The sequence below is a fragment of the Nymphalis io genome, chromosome 8 (genome assembly GCF_905147045.1).
Source record: "Nymphalis io chromosome 8, ilAglIoxx1.1, whole genome shotgun sequence".
NCBI lineage: Eukaryota > Metazoa > Arthropoda > Insecta > Lepidoptera > Nymphalidae > Nymphalis > Nymphalis io.
In genome coordinates, this window is record NC_065895.1 from 9,913,391 (window position 1) to 9,931,767 (window position 18,377).

The 18,377-nt window shown below is 32.1% G+C and overlaps 1 protein-coding gene across 1 annotated transcript; it reads right to left on the bottom strand.

Moving 5' to 3' along the window:
- Positions 1-209: 209 nt before the first annotated feature.
- On the bottom strand, positions 210-17,939 carry LOC126770399 (uncharacterized). The gene is made up of 8 exons (XM_050489796.1): positions 17,595-17,939; positions 15,404-15,559; positions 14,875-14,998; positions 14,188-14,291; positions 8,869-9,018; positions 5,701-5,781; positions 1,999-2,157; positions 210-593 (listed from the first exon to the last, which is right to left on the bottom strand). Exons 1-8 carry the CDS (start codon positions 17,937-17,939, stop codon positions 210-212), a joined length of 1,503 nt encoding a protein of 500 aa, XP_050345753.1.
- Positions 17,940-18,377: the final 438 nt, after the last annotated feature.

The following is an 18,377-nucleotide window of genomic DNA, read 5'->3' on the forward strand; positions in this document are numbered from 1 at the left end:
TTATTAAATGTTACATTTGTTTCATACTTTGGAAATCATTATTATTATTATTATATTATAAACGAAATATAGCAGCTAGGTGAAACTACTTATTATTACATAAATGAAAAAATAAGAACTAATAGAATATTATACAGATTATAATTAAACATTAAAATAAAACAATTAAAAATCAATTTTACAATAAAATACAATACAAAAACAAGTATTTATCGAGTTAAATTTTGATTGATCGACAAAACAGGGGGTTGACTCATTATAGAACCAGCTTTAGTAGCCTGTGACTTACGATCGGTAACGCCTACAGAATTATTCCGATCAATCTCGTCAAACCACGTCAGGTCTTTGATGTTGAAGTCACACTGGGATTCGTCCTCTAATTTGTACGGCTCGTGCTTCGGGTCATGAAAACTTACTATGCTGAAAACGGGGGCAGTGCCCGCGAAGGCAATTCTATTCTCATGGCTGGTGACAGCCAAAATGGCGCCCGCAGCTGGATAAGAACACGTTATGTATCGGTTGTGCAAGTTTATAACTTCGAGACAGTCTGTACCGCTACCGCCGATGATAGCGTATTTACCTTTTCTGTTGAACTAGAAAATGAATAGATTTTATTATTAAACACAAATATATAGCGATGATTTCATCAAACTATATTAAGTAGATATTGTGATTATTTAGATAAACATTAAATAAAAACAAAATTCAGTTGAACGTAGACAGTAAAACGATTTAAGATCCTAAGTTTAAGAAGAACTAACTAATTTAAATTCTTTCAAAAATTTATTTCAAATAGTTAAAGTTACGCTGGAAATTTTAATACTTATTTAAATTGTTTTCAACAAAATTATTAGCAGATGGCATATAATCCACATCACGTAAAGCAATTAACATTTCAACGTCCAAAACTTGCGCAAGTTGAATCGAATTATCCAAATAATATTCAAACAAAACCGCAGTCGACCTTACAAAGCAGAAACTTTAATATCTGCTTACAGTGTACTTAGTAATTTTCGTAGAATTAAAGGAAAACAACCTACCTGAAACCTCGGGGCCATCAGCGAAACGATACTTAAAATAATATTACAGTTTATTTTGTACAAGCTGTAGAAATGTCTGCGACTTTTGTCTGTTCATTTATACATATTAGATTCGTTAATAATAGAAATACAAAAGAAAGTGTCCATTACACCTAATATTAATATGTCGCCACCCATAGACATAAGACACTAAGAAAATATCTTAAGCAAGAAAGATTGATTCCTTTTTTGTTTTGCGGAATTAGATCCAAGCCCTCTCGGCTTGGATCTAATTCCGTAAAACTGCTCCAATGCAACCAGCATTGATGGATACCCAAGTGGCAGATGTTTGAATGACCACTTACCACAGGTGGCCCATTTGCCATTCTCCGTAATTATTTAGAAATAATTTAAAAAAAAAAAGCTATGTATAATATTATAGTGACTTCTATTCGATCATACACTCCCATCGTAAATAATTTTGATATTATTTTCAATTTATTAAATATCTCATAAATAAAAAATACTCAAATTTAATCATTTATATTAAGACTCCAAATCGACATATTAGGATATGGATTTCTGGGAATCAAATAAAGTCAATATGTTCCCAAAGCCTTATCCAATATTCCAAGGATATTACAATATTATTAAATTTAAATTAATTAATGAAGCTCACGGCAAGTCGTTTGTGACAGATTATACTATAGAGCGGCTTTAACGATTATAACACACCTTGGGGAATAAAACAGTCGCCGCCAGGCTTTTTCGTATATATACTCTTAAATTATAACGGTAAATTATAAGCTGTCACGACCATAATAATAAAAATACATAGACTTTAAGTTAAATATGTTTTTGTCGTCGATTTTAATTTTGGTCTCATATTTTTTATTTCAAGCCTTGCTAGAATTTTGTTAGTAATAAATGTGAAGTTTTAATAAAATAAACGTATTATTAATAAACAACAACAAAATACCTGTTTTGATTTCCAATATCGACACGCATAAATATATTCTCCGTCGACATTTGGACGCCTGTTCTGAGCTCGTATGATGTGCAGTCTTTTCTTGGCAACTAAATCCCATACTGTAAGGGCCTGTGTCGGCTGCCAGCTACCGGCAATGCAGTGATCCCTCTGAACATTGTATGCGTCAGTTGTTGTTGTTTTTGTTTGTATTGTTTACTTGTAGAATTAAACTATTCGTTAGGCGCTTCCGAGACATTTAAAAACATTAACAAAATAAGTCTTTGTAAATTTTGAACCAATGTCTCAGTGGTTAAAACATCTGAATAACCTAAAAATGCAGATTCAAATTCGGGCGAGCGTCACTGCATTTTTCATGCAAATTATTCTTGTTTGTCGTTATCTGCATTGAAAGAAAATATTGCGCGGAAATCTGCAATTACTCAACCAAACCAAATTGGAGCAGCCTTGTTTAATAAGCACCGAAGCTTCTAGTCAAAATTAGAGGAAGCTTCATTCCAGCAGTGGGCCATTTACAAACTTACTTTACTTTAGGATAGGTTATATTCAAAGTAAACTTGTTATAATATATCAAAACATTGTACCTTTTATATAATACTATTTACCAAATAAACCATATATGTTCGAAATAGTAATTTTTTTAATGTAATACTGGCTACAAAGTTGTTTGGGCTATATCAACATTTTTATTAATTCAAATATAAAGGTATTCAACATTTATGTTGCCTTTATGTTTAACCATTTGATATAGGATTAAAATCAAGTCTGTAGCCGACAGGAACGGAATTATGAAGATTAGTCTTAGTTTTAGACGTTAAAGCCTCGTGAGTCATTGACCTTTCCATTCATGATTTATAAACGGAAAGATAAAGATTATCTCATAAATTCGAAATAAGCGAGAGCAACGACTAACTTCTTTACGAGCACATACTAATGAAAAGTATTAAAAATAATATACCTCAAAGGCTCTGAACAAACTATGAAGGAGCGTCGAAGTTGATAACGAGGGAGGGACAGAACTGAATGAGAACAAGTTCACGACAAAGGCGGAGTTTTTAATTAAAACTACCTTGTCTCAGCTCTATAAACATCTCAAGTGTTACCATCTATAGACAGAGTGGAGCTTAAGATTCGAGTTAGGCTGGCGCATGTTTCATTTTTTAAATATGTAAGTGTTGAAGATTACAAAGCAAGAAAAAAATGTAAGTAATGATATATATATATTTTTATAGAATAGAAAGGCGGACGAGCATTTGGTCCACCTGATGGTAAGTGATCACCAACACCTATAGACATTTGCATTGTAAGAAATGATAACCATGGCTTACTTACCAATGTGCCACCAACCTTGGGAACTAAGATGTTATGTCCCTTGTGCCTGTAATTACACTGGCTTACTCATCTTTCAAACCGGAACACTACGATACCAGGTACTGCTGTTTTGCGGTAGAATATCTGATAAGTGGGTGGTACCTACCTAGACGGGCTTCCACAAAGCCCTACCACCAGTAAGGTATTATACAAGAACATTATACCAGTATATTATACAAGAACAATGAATGAGACTAACGTTAACTAATATCTTAATGAGTAAAAATGAATGTCCTCCATACTTTCCGATTTACATAATTTTGATTAAACTTTGGTGAGATGCCAGCGATAGCTATGGCTTGAAAATTATTTTTTTATGTTTGTCCTTCGATATAAATGTTTTATTAAACCGCAAATTCCAAGCCATACAAAGATAGAACGGGTAGATAGTTTTAAATAAAACGGATTCGTTGTTTCTGGTGACATTTCAAGAGGTATATCGAGTGAATTTAATACAATCATAACGTTTAAATAAATAAATTGAAATATGTTCGCGTTTCCTATTTACGAGATTGCGAACGCGTCAAATGACAAAACAAACGTGACAAGGCCGATTCTCCTTTTATCTTTGCTTAAACAAATGCGATATATTTTGAATAAAACGTGCCCTATACATAGCCGTTAAAATGCCTATCTGTAAATTTAGCACACGACATGAATACCACAGGCGTAATTTCATAACAGCCTTCATTTATCACTCGCTTTCATGTTATAAGTAAAACGCGGCATATTTTTCGATTAATCTTACGAAATCCGCGTGATATGTTAAATATACGAAAATGACTTTATCATTACGATATTTTAGAGCCTCCCTTTACTTTCTGTTTATATTTACGATACACTAAATAAAAGCAAATTAATATATATTTTTTATATTTAAAGTGCAATTTGAATATCTGTCAAAAGCCTTCTTGAAAAATAAAATCAATTTGATATTCAACATCAGAGGTGTTGAATATATTTAAAGTTGTGTGTGTTTGTATAATATGTATTTATATATCTGTAAAATGTACATTTTATGATATTTTTAATTTTAAATATACCACATTATGACAATTTTAACATGAAAATATAAATACTCATTTAAAAAACAATTTTTCCATAAAAAGAATTTATATATTTTATTAGATGTATACGAATAAAAAAATACACAAACAAATATAAAATTTTTACAATTCATCCGAGGTAGATAAAAATGTTTTCTAAGTCACTGCTGAAATAATGCCAAAAATGGCATGAAAGAGATTTAGGGAGATCGTCTGACACGAAAAAAAAGCGTCTTGTTTTTGTCGTAATGATATGTCTACTAACCAAGAGATCGTAGAAAACTAGACAAGTAGACAAGTAGACAGCAATCAGCAATATCATACTTACACGGAGTGAAACTACGACCGGTTGAGACATGTATTTTTTGTTGGTACCTTATTGATGTTAAAAAGATGTGAATTATTAAGTTACTACTGACTTCGAAAATGTATTGTATTATTTCCTTTAACAATAAACGTTGTATTATGACACAGTAGCTTGTCTTCTTCTTTTGAATGTCAAATTACTGATGACAGGAAGAGAGAAATTGTTGCGTATCTACGACGCTCATTTGTTTTGCCATAAGCGCAAAAGCAATGAAAAACAGATAATTCTCAACGTAAATGTTGTATTGAACTTTTGCTGCGTCAAAAGTATTAACAACGCTTTTAAATTCTTTATAGTTAATAATAGAAAAAAATTGATAAAATTAAAAAAAAAATGATGTCATCGACCTCATTTAATCACCTAACACGATGAATACAAATAATATGTTACAATAAATACATATGTGTGAATGTTCTTCACCCATATGTATTTAAGCCGAGAATATAAATATAATATAAAGCCGAGATGGCCTAGTGGTAAGAACGCGTGAATCTTAACCGATGATCGTGGGTTCAAACCCGGGCAATCAACACTGAATTTTCATGTGCTTAATTTGTGATTATAATTCATCTCGTGCTTGACGGTGAAGGAAAACATCGTGAGGAAACCTGCTTGTGTCTAATTTCACTGAAATTCTGCCACATGTGTATTCCACCAACCCGCATTGGACATTCACAGGCCGTTACGGTGAATGTTCTTTAATGTATTTTTGTATGTGCATAATATGTACATGTGTCTGACCTATCTTGTGTTGTATTATTATATTGTATGTATATTTAAGCTGTAACGATCTCATTATATTGATTTCTATTTCATTTATTCTATTTTATCTGTGTAAAAAGTAACAATTATAAGTAAATAAATAAATAAAGTAAATACTATTGTTACAAAAATCTTAATTTTACTTACGTTTAAATCAATGCTGTCGCTGCAAATGTTGACACCTTCGAATGTCATAACACATCCGACCTTGCATCTTACGTCCCAAATCTACCCAAAATAATAATTATTATTATTATGTATGAAGAGTATGATTCAGTGGTTAGAATACTTGAATCTTAAACGAAGGTTGCGGGTTGAAACTCGGGAAGTAAGTTTAATGGTGCTTACCATTAAACTTACATGTGCTTGGCGGTCATGAAAACATGCGAGACAGTTGTATTCGCATTACCATAATATGGCGACATATATTGTAATATATATTTAAAATATTCGCTTTAAAAATTTATATAACAAGGACTTTAATGAGAACACTTAAGCTTACTTAATTGATTCTTATTTTACATTATTATAATGTCCAGTATTTTACTTTGAGACCTAAAATCGGATTAAATTAAGATGACGTATAAAAAAACAAAATGTTAAGGAAAATCATTTTTTTTATTATAACAATAGTTAACGACATGGTGTCTACACAATAAAAAAAATGCGTAACAACAAATGATCGAAAAAAATAATAATTAAAAATACTCTATTGTCATTAAACAATAACAACTGGAACGGTGTTACAATAACAATAACAATGATACAACAATAATACGTATTTTCAGTCTCGTTACAAATAAAAGTTGATAACATTCAATAAAGAAGTAGAACTAATTTCAAGTTGATTTCAAGCAATTCGTCTATTTCAGACGACCAGAAGAAATACGTATTACTACTTAATATTAAATTATATATATATACCAATTGGATTGGATTTTGTACAAGCCCGCCTGGGTACATACCAACAAATAATCACATATCCTAGCAATATAATTCTTCATAGCAGAGAAGGTGAGTGAGCCAATGCTACTAACAGGCACAAGGGACATAACATTTTAGTTCCCACGTTTAGTGGTGTCATTGCCATGTAAGGAATGGTTAATATAATTTTCTTACGGGCGCCAATGCCTATGCGCATTTCGATAACTTATCATCAGGTAGCAAATTAAAATAGTGCTCTTTTATGATATATTGTTCTATCAAAAATATGTACAAAGAAAAACTGTAGGTAGGTAAATAAGACCAATTTTAAGTACATTATAAGCATTAAAAGTATGTAGATTAGCTTAAAACATACACATATTATTCTTTATTAATGCGAACGGTCAAAAGGAGCGCTTTATAAATAATTCTAGCAGTTAACTGCTGAGCAAAATATTTTAATCTCAACTGAGACGCTTTGAGTACGCGGTCGTTGTTCGCAATGTTTAATCCGAGGACCGTTTACAAGCTTCATTCAGTGACTTGAATCTTACAAAACTACGTATAAAGGAACGTGTCGAAATTGTTAACCAATAAAGAATTATATAAAATTATGGTTACTACAAAGAAATGTACTATATAAATGTACTCGCCGAGCCACTTGAAACGTCTAAATGAAGCATCAGAAATGAAGCTTCATTTAATTTAATAGTCATGTCGACCACAGACCTGCGTCAAAGAGACCTTTTTCATTATTTTTTGTTTCAAGTTGAATATGTTATCGCATTACTAGAGAAAAAGTTTACGTATGACGTAATAAATCCTCTTATATATGAGCTATATTATAATAATAATCTTAAAGCTTACAATTTTATAAGTTGATAAAGTTAGAAGGATTAGGTTTCCATGTATGTATGTAGTATTTATGAGCAGACAGTATAAAATCTTGTTTATTTTTGTTATGTCGATGCGTCCCATCTCATTCACCCTGCACATTAGATCAAATTGATACCTATTGTTGCTTGTCGGTATAATATACAGTGTGGGGTGGAACTATATAAACGGACTTGCACAGGGCATTCACACCTGTAGAGTGACATCAGCACAGCGAAGTTCTTTCATATTAAATTAATGCTCAATAAAAATTTGTTTTAAAGACTGATTTATGTATTTACTGAATATTAAAAAGAAAATAATTGTAACATAATGTATTGTTGTTACTATTATTGTAAATATATTACAATATCTAAATTATTTGAAAATATGTTTTTATGCCGAGATGGCCCAGTGGTAAGAACGCGTGAATCTTAACCGATGATCGTGGGTTCAAACCCGGGCAAGCACCACTGAATTTTCATGTGCTTAATTTGTGATTATAATTCATCTCGTGCTTTACGGTGAAGGAAAACATCGTGAGGAAACCTGCATGTGTCTAATTTCACTGAAATTCTGCCACATGTGTATTCCACCAACCCGCATTGGAGCAGCGTGGTGAAATAAGCTCCAAACCTTCTCCTCAAAAAGAGGAGAGGAGGCCTTTAGCCCAGCAGTGGGACATTCACAGGCTGTTACGGATGTTTTTATTGGCCTCACCCGGGTTGAACCCAACTCAACCAACCAACTCCCGTAGCTAGCTTATGGAGCTGGAGATCCCGCTCTATGTACTATTTTATATTTGTCATATTAAATTTAAATCCCCAGTTTTCAACTCATGATGACTTAACATTTTTTTGTTCTAGCAGTTTCTACAGGCGTTTTGCCCATGTATTTTGTCATAATCATCATCATCATGTTTGTGTCATAATCAATATTTTTGGAAAACTTAACTTAATTGCTCTACAGTTGAGCGGTGTTTAAGAATTCAATGTCAGTTGCTAAAATATCTCTTGAGGGCATCCAAAATAAACTTAGACGATCTGATTTTGGCTGAATTTCGAATTAAAATCAATATTATGAATAAATTTTCATTTTGCAGCTCAATTTTATTGCTTTTAGATTTACGTTTTTTAGACATTCCAATTGTCTTCATTAGACTCACTCATAAATATAATATCTTATATATATACCTAATGTACTCTATAAGTTTGTGTCAATCATGATTATATATGTTTAATTTTCATGAGTTACAGTAACTATACAAAATTACAAACGAATGTCACGCCGTTATTTTATCGAAACTTCAAAGAAAGATATAAATATTTATGCAGAGTTCAATAAAAAATAGTCTTATTTTGTGTTAATCTAGACATAGAAATAAAATATGTCAGGCACGTATAAAATTCTGCCACATGTATATTGAACGAACCGCAATAAAGCAAAACGGTAAAACGCCAAACGTTCTCCTTAAAAGTTTAGGACTGTGGGAACACAAGGGGCAGTTCAAAAACTCACCCTTAACGTATTATCCCAAGCTCCGCTGGCAAACATGAATGGTTTTTGATCGTGACATCGAAGTGCACAAACAGCTCCATAATGCATCCTCTGAAGCTTCTTCGGTATGAACTGCAGACGTAACTTGTGAACCTTGTACGTTAGATCCACCTGAAAGAGCACAAAACTGAACTTTGTCGACGACTAAGCGTGAGTTGTTAGTTTGTGTTTACTTGATATGCAAACAATGTAATGACCCTTTGTAATTAATTTATTATCAAAGAACTTTCTGTTTACAGTTATAATACTTCGCCCCTTGCTATAGTAAATATTTACATATTCAATCAAATTTGACGGTGGTTAAATAATTATTTCAACGGCGTACGAGCCATCGCGCGACAACAGAAAACACAGGCTTAAATCCCTTTCTGAAATTCTAACCTTTGGATATGTTGTACATTCTCCAAGCACAAGTTCGAGATTATGATTTACTAGTTTCCGCCCTCAGCTTCGCATAAGAAAAGGCAGACTTGTTATGTACACTGTGTTCTTTTCGGTACGTCTGTCATCGTGTATACAAAATTTAATGTTGAGTGATTTTTCAGTGTAAGCCGTGAAAGAAAACAAAAGAACAAATAAACTTACTTTTGCATTTATAATATTTGTAAGACTTAGTTATTTCTTTAAAAATTAAAAGTTAGTCATTATATAGAAATTGAAAGCAGTATTATTCGAATTTAATACTCATTGATACAAATCTACTGATATTTAGATCATTTCTACGATAGCAGAGAACTCCTAGACTGATGTAGAATTAAAAAGCAATATGACAATTTATTTTAATATCTATGAATGCAAAACAATCAATCGAAAGATAAAAAACTATTATAATAAGATATTCTGATATCGTCTATACTTTTATGTTATATAATATGTATTACGTATAAATAATAATGTCCTCCTGTCAATCTCAAGAGAGATAAGCCAACTACGCAGAAGGTATTATAGTGTACAAGTGTGTGCGCAAACACAAGTGCACTCTCTATTCCCTAACTCTCATAACCCGATGGGACGGTAATCCGACACGACCGGAAAGAGTTCAGGTGCAGGACCAACGACTTTACGTGCTATCCAAGGCACGGGAGTGTAGACACTACCAACTTCCAGTCTCCGGGCTGCTACTGAGAATTTTCTGACTGAAAAACTCCGATTCTGCGGCCTTACATCAAGCCACTAGACCAACGAGGCAGTTGATTACGTTTATGTTTTATTATTACGTATAATTATAGAATTAACTAAGGAGAATATAAGCTAATATAATATGAAGACGAAGTTTGATATATTCGAAGATATATTCTTTGATATAAGTTAAATGAATGTCATCAAGCTGTTATCCATAATATACTTATCTTAATTGCTATTCGTACGAGTAGCAATAATTCTATAATTATTATTATCTCAATAAAAGGCGAAGTCCTTACTGACTAGCTAACAACGCCCAGCCTATATAAAATATAAAAGTCATAGAGACTTGAGATTTGGAAGAGACCTTCGTTTTATTAATGACATAATATCTTCGAATATACCTCATCGACACCTTGTTTTATATTATTTAGAACACGATCACAAATAAATATGGTCATATTATAGAAAAAATTGTTACACTGAAAACACTAATTATTTATTTATTATATGTTTTAACTTTCGATGACTCGTACTAGTTCATATTATGGTAGTATATATGTATTCACATTTCTCTTCAAATACGTCCTCGTTTTTTCTCAAAAGATCCACTTATATCCTTATCCCAAGTTACTTGTATATCAAATTTAATCACTAACAGTTCAATAGTATAATCGTAATAAGGTAAAAAACACGCAATGTTCGTATATGTTAACACTCTCTGAGACCGTACACAAGACACAATAGTTATGACGTTGATATAGGCGTTTACGCTCCGAAAGTGTTAACAGATATAAATTCAGACATTACATACATCATACAATTAAAATATACCGTAACGCATAGTTACATGTCTTGTTCGTGTTTAATATATGTTAAAACATTCATTACAGTGTATATAAATATCGATATCGATAACAAAGCATTGCAAAAACTTCTTTTTTTTGGTCGAAGCTTAAATATTACAGCAAGTAATAGTCCATACAAACAATAGGGTTGATTGGCTGAATACAATCTCTATATTGAACTAATTTGACATGACTAGATTGTCTATCCTTTTTTATTTAATACTTGAGAACGATATAGGTAACCAATTAAATGTATTTTAATGAAATAATTATATTCATTTAGTAAGAAAAGCCTTTCCCGGAAAATATAATTATAAAATTATATTCTTTGAGAACGCAAAAAGTAAAAATCAAATTCAAAATTATTTATTCATAGTCAAACTAGAAACTACCACCGGTTCGGAAAAGAAACATCTAGCCCTGAGAAGAACCGACGAAAGAAACTCGGCGGAAACTCCAAATGAACGAACTTGCGATCAATGTAACTTGTCTACAGTTATGAGAAGTATATTATTTAATCGAGAAGCACGCAAACATTTGGCGATTGTTATGAAATGTTAATAAAAAGCCAAGATGTCCCAGTGGTAAGAGCGCGTGAATCTTAACCGATGATCGTGGGCTCAAGCCCGGGTGAGCACCACTGAATTTTCATGTGCTTAATATGTTATTTTAATTCATCGCGTGCTTGACGGTGAAGGAAAACATCGTGAGGAAACCTGTATATGTATAATTTCATTGAACTTCAGCCTCATGAGTATTCCACCAACCTCCATATATAAATATAATAAAATATAAGAATAAGCTCCAAAACCTTATCCTCAAAAAGGGATCCTTAGCCCAGCAGTGGGAATGTTAAACTTCTGAGTAGACTTAAATCCGTTATGCCTGTTTTTCATCTCACTACAATGCTAAAAGACAAAGGTATTTATATATTAACACTAAAAATTTTCCAAACCAGATAAAGCAAAAAATCATTCCAGTTCAAATTAATTTTGCCTCACATGCTATGAAAGCTGTAAGTTACATATACATTACATCAATCGCGAAAATGTCTTATTTAATGATCCTCTTAGCCGGATAGCAACAATCGTCAAATAGTGGAAAATGCACGAGAGCCAAGTCGCGTGTAATAACTATTACAAAATAAATCTAATCCTCCTCAATTTTCAGTACTGCAACACGATAACGGAATCCTTGACCGACGACCTACTTCACATGGGTTAACTTTCGAATAACTCGTAAAAGCTATCTGATATTGCCAATAAACCGAGATTATGTTGAACCATTTTACGACGAGGACTACACTTTATTGTAAACGCTTTCTGTAATACGAAATTTTAATTTAAGAAGCTAAATACAGCATATAATCAACAATAATAATAATAATAAATAATAATAATAATATTTAGTATCTATATAATCTAGACAACATAATACAAATACCTTTTTATGTTATAAATAGGTGGACGGGCAAATGGGCCACCTGATGTTGAGTGGTCACCACCAGATGTACCTTGGGAATGAATATGTTATGTCCCTTGTACCTGTAGTTACACTGGCTCACTCATTATTTAAACCGGAACGCAATAGTACTAAGCATTGCTGTTTAGTGGTAGAATATCTGATACTGTCTACCCGCCTAGAGAAGCAAAAAGGCCAGTGGGCAGACCACCCGCCCGATGGTCAGACGATTTTAGGAAAATGGCGGATGCTCAATGGATGTGACTAGCACAGGACCGGGAGAATTGGCGCGCCTGTGAGGAGTCCTATGTCCAGCAGTGGATTAATGTGGACTGAATATGATGTTACCTACCCAGACGGGCTTGCGCAAAACCCTACCACCCAATGAATCTATGATTTAAATATATATATTTTTTTAAGTTGTACCTTAAATTTATTCATCTGTAAATATAAGATCTGATCTGCTGGATTTTATTATAGTATAAATAAAAATATCTTTATCAGGGACGTCTAAAACTTGGTCTTACAAGTTTATCTTTACTTTTAATACAATTCTGCTCTTCAATGTTACTGTTAACAAAATAATCGATTTCCTAGTGGATACATGATACTGTTGTAATATTATTATGATGCTACCGTTGGTCCCTGGTCCCCAATATAAATTCACCAGCCCTTTGAAAATTGAAACCTGCTGTTTCTTTTGATTTTGTTTTTATTTATTTTATTCTTATTTCACTTTAGAATTATACAGAATCTAATATAAAATAATTGTCCAAAATATTTACATTATATAGATATTTTATTTAGTCATAAAATTATTAATGTAAATACTATGCAAAATTTTAGTTTTCAAAGTATTTTAATACAATACGGTTAATATTTATTATTCATACTAATCAAATGTATTTAAATTCCCTTATTCGGTAATAAATGTAAATTCTAATGCATATTCAGTGAAGAGTAACTAGAAAATGTAAATGTTTTAGAGCTAATAACAATAAATTTAACACCTGGCGTATTTCATTCGTACTATTTCGTTTCTTGAGGATATTTTATTTAGATTTCAAAGATTGTAAAATATACAATCTAATAAAATATCCAATGATTATAAATTTTAAATGTAAAACGGCTACGACAAAAATCATACTTTAACGCTAATGTGACAGGAAAAAAATAGTTGTTTGTATGCATAATATGACCTTACCAGATAGTAAGACTAAACTCTTGAATAATTCTAAATATAAAATAACTAATTTGCGCCCTTGGCATCATCTGTTTGAAACGTTGTTTCAGTACACTAGACAAGGTTTATGCAAAATGGCCTCAACCGGACCAGAACTAGACAAAGAAACATCATCATCAATTGTCATGATTACGTTAGTAAGACGCCGATTGTTGACAAATAAAATTAATATTATACTTCTAGATGTATATGAAGTTTTTACAGAAAGACGCGGGCTCACATCCAGGCAAATATCTCTGATTTGTATTTACAATTGAATACTTTCCTGATGTCGTAAGAAACTGATATCATTACCAACTAGCAGAGGAGCATTGAATAACCCCCAAACCATCTATAATTACAAGGGTTAGCACTTTGATTAGCATTAGTATTGCATTAGTGTATATACTGGCTGAATTACTGAATGACAAATCAAAAAATATAATATCAATAACATTTTAAGTAAAATGACGTAGTACATATTTAGAAAAAGTAAATAAAATTCTTACAGTGATATTGAAAAAACTACATTTAAAGTATCAACTCGACGGGAAATAAATAAATAACTAATGATAATTACGTAACTACATGATAATGGTAACTATATAATACTAAACGCAAATTAACCTCTTGAGTTTCCATATCGTAGATTTTTATGGACGTATCACCGTAACCGACGGCCATTTTCGTCTGGTCAGACATTATTCCCAAGGAGAGCGCCGGGCATCTTTCTACGGTAAATAACATTCTGTTAAAATATTTAACTAATTCCTTTTACTAAGTAATTGAACGCTTTATTACAGTTGCATCTTAAGCGAAGTATTTCGCTTTTAACAACACTAAACTATATTAAATATTGCATTCTATACTTTAATTAAAAATTAATTCATAGATATAGCATTTAATTGCTTTCATTTATGTCCAACAAGCTTTCACCCGTTGGTTCGGCCGCATGTTAGGTGATGAGAGGTGGTAGGTACAAAAAAATAGCCTACGTCATTCCTTGGGTCAAGCTTGCTCCATACCAAATTTTAATTAGAATCGGTTCAGTGTCTTAGCCGTGATAGCGTAACAGATTATGTATATACTAATAAAATAACTTACTATAATATATACTTTTCAATGAATGAACTAATGACATTAATAAGAGAATTATAAAAAACATGCAACCCTCCTTATTTTAAAGTCGACTAAGAAATTGTGAAATATCTAAATCCGTACCGAAATGGAAATAAATTCAAATTTACTCAGAAAACATTCATTCGATTTGTTCGAATTATATCTGTTATTACTATATGCGCTGTGGATACGTACGTGTGATGAACGGCGTCGAGGAGGAAGAAATACCAGGAGCTCCGTAAAATTGTGTGTTAAAGCACTCTAGCGCGGGATCCGCGCGGATGCAATATTCTGGAGGATCGTCTATCGATGTGTGAAGCTGTATGTGATATAAACTTGTACGTAGTTTTAGTAGTTAAAGTAGTATATTGAATTGATCCACATATATGATTTTGCTTATGTGTGTATACAGAAAAACAACAGATTTAGTAATTATGTACAAAATACCTAAGTTTTATCGTTAAATGAGCGATGATCTCTTTCTGACGTGATGAGAAGTGGATAAATATTTTTTATTTTATAAAAAAAATTCTAAAGAAATAATTGTTTGTTTGGTGTTAAATGTCACCTTCTCTGTAAGCCTTACTTATAAACGTTGCATAGTTTTTGTTGGCTGTTTAATTAAACGTTTGATTTGTCTCTTTCTGTCGTTATTTATTGGACATTTGAAAGAAGAAGATATAATCCAATAGATTAAGTGTCATTTCATTTTAAATAAACTAACGTTAGGTATTTCGATTCGATAGATGGCGCCGTCAGTGCACGCAGCGTAGCAAACCCTTTCTTCTGAACGACTGTATTCTAAAGCATAAACGGGTTTCGGTGGATACTGGATGTTGCGCAGCGTACAGAGTACTACTCCTGTACTCCCATGGCGCATCTAATAAAATAATTTTCAAATAATATTTTATTTACTTTATGATTACTATTTGAGAATGATAACATTTGGTTGTGCGTTTCTATTCACGTAAAACAATTTTAAAGTCTCTTCAGATAAGTTGTAAATTGGTTACTGGATAGACAATTTCCTGATGATGTAAGCCGATGAATAGTTACTATGTACCTGTTTAAGGTAATCGTAATTTTAACAAGCTTTTATTCAACTTCAATTATTAGTTATATGGTCAAATTGATGATAGTTCCCACTGCCGATTGGGCTGAAATTTGGTATAAGTATTAAATATGTATCTTTGGTGATAATCCAATATGGTACATGGTACTGTGAAGGTGGTCTCGTGATGATCTCACAGGGTAGCCATAGGAACTCCTTATGTACTCAACATATTATCACCCCCGTATTGAGCTTGTTGGATTTTTCTTAACAACTACTAGACTTTGGTGGTGTCCATGAACCATGACCTAGTATTAAGCTCTACTAAATGACTTAGTAGAGCTTAATTTTTTATATATTTGAAACTACGTCCGATAATAAAAATCAGAGCCCTGGATGTCTGCCTCATGGATTTTCTTTGTTTTCAGGATGATTTTGACCATCGGCAAAATGAGCAAAATTTAGTATTATTTTTTATTTTTACAAACTTTAAGCGATATTTAACCCAGAAATGCATTGATGTAGGACTTTACTGGATCAAAATCGATTTGTTGTTTTAATCTGAAAACTAACTTTGATCGTTATCAATATTATATTAACGTGAGTAACTTATATACTCGCTAGTACTCTAGTCATTAACTTCGTCGTACTTGGACTCTTTTCTTTGTTATAGTACGTGGTTGTAATTAAAAGTATATATTTATAGTAAGTGTGAAAGTTAGTTGTATTGCTTATTCGGGTAAATTTAAGGCCAAATAAATTCTATACCTAAAATATTATCAAAATAAATAAAAAAAACCGTTAAGAAAGGTTAAACAAGATTTAAATAACTTTTCTTCATCCTCGTTAAAATAAAATCAGTCGGTGATAAAACTACCTGTATCATCCCTGACGTGTGGCCAACGATAATATGACCTCCGTTAGGAGAGTAGGTCAAAGCCGTTATGGCACCCAATTCAGAACAATACCATCGATTGAACAATATCTCGTTCCTAGTATTGTGCAAGAATTTCTCATCGTTTTCTTTTATCCAAGCGTAGCGATTACGTTCCTCTTTAGGTCCTTGATAAAACATAGGATACCAAATATTTGGAACATCCTCCTTTTCGTAATAGGATGAAATATATTTGACATATTCCGTTAAAATTTCGCCTTGTTCCTCCATATTTTTTCATGACTTACCAGATTACAATTATGATTTAATTTTCCTTACATTTAATACGCCTGTCATTTTTCCGTATTAGGAACTAAGAAATCGGTCTTTTTTAAAACTAGACAGCTAGTCCTAATAACCGAAGTTATCGATTAAGTTCATTTTATTGTTTCAATTTAATAAAGATTAATGCATAAGTAAAATTCTTATGTAAAACGATGCAATTAATAAATCAGAGTACGCTTTAAAGCCGCTACAAAAAATTAAATGACTTAATTGTTATCCATTTTCCAGGTAAAAACTTTTATACATAGGATATACTTTAGTTATATTGTCCAAAGGTGGTAAGCGCTTTGAGGCTTAAAATTATTCGTTTATTTTTTGTTATAACTGGAATATTAATCGCAGGTCGCAGGTTAATACGTTGCCCGTTGCCCACTATAGGCGACCTGTATCGTGCGAATACGTTTATGGCATGTAGTGCCGCTGAGTCTTATTTTGTGATTATGATTTGTCTTGTTTCTTGGCGGTAAAAGAAAACATCCTGAGTAACATGTCAGTTGAAATTTTACCTTATCGTGTAGTGCCCTCGACGGAGAAGCGTAATGTTATAAACGACACAACAACCATCTCCATGGTCACTTTTTAACAAAAAGCTAATTTAACAACTGGTTATATTTGTGCCTACTAAATAATAATAGGAAGCTTTACCTGAATTAAACCTGTTGAATGGCCAGCGATTAGAAATTCACCTTTCGGAGAGTATAGTAAAGAGGTAATGAATCCTGACTCAGACAAATAACTCAAAACAGCAATGTTCTTATTAGGTGTATCTTTAAAAAATCTTTCATAATTATCTTGGATCCAAGTGTCCTCTATTGATTTTGGCTTTTTTTCAACAAAAGAGATAAATCCCGAAATTTCGTGTTCCTCTTCTCTTACAATTTGTTTATTTACTCGATAGCCATATTCTCTGACCAAAACCTGTATATCAGATTTACTATCCGATAAATTAAATCGGCTATAAGTAGAAATATTATAAGGGTTATATGCCATGTTTTTATCAAGTTCGAATTAAAATAATAATATACTAATATTCCTTTCGTCGTTTAATGCTGTTACTCATAAAATATGTAAAAATAACAAAAGTCTGAAAGGAAATAAAAATAATTATATGAATGTCAATAGAATAATACAATCACAAGGTACAACTTGGTTCTTCGATCTAACGTATGTATTACATTTTAAAGCGCATAATTGAATACTACCAATATTTCAAAATTATTATTAATTTACGCTGTAATAATAATAAGCTTTATTATTGGTCATTCTTAAATCTTTTAATACTCTGCATGAAATTTCTGAATGAAAAGAAACGTTTTTTGTTATTGCAGTTTATCCAACATTACCAACGAAATGTGAGGGAGATAGTGACTACAATTACCGGTACAATTGTATAAGTTGAAACGAGAAAGGAATTAAGCGTCCCGATAT

Excerpts from the sequence above, each read along its gene's own strand:
- LOC126770399 (XM_050489796.1), bottom strand. The coding sequence starts at position 17,939 with ATGGCATATAACCCTTATAATATTTCTACTTATAGCCGATTTAATTTA. Across the intron at positions 14,999-15,403 it reads ATCGAATCGAAATACCTAAC|CTTCACACATCGATAGACGA; the intron begins GTTAGTTTATTT and ends TATCACATACAG. Across the intron at positions 594-1,998 it reads GATATTGGAAATCAAAACAG|TTCAACAGAAAAGGTAAATA; the intron begins GTATTTTGTTGT and ends TTCATTTTCTAG.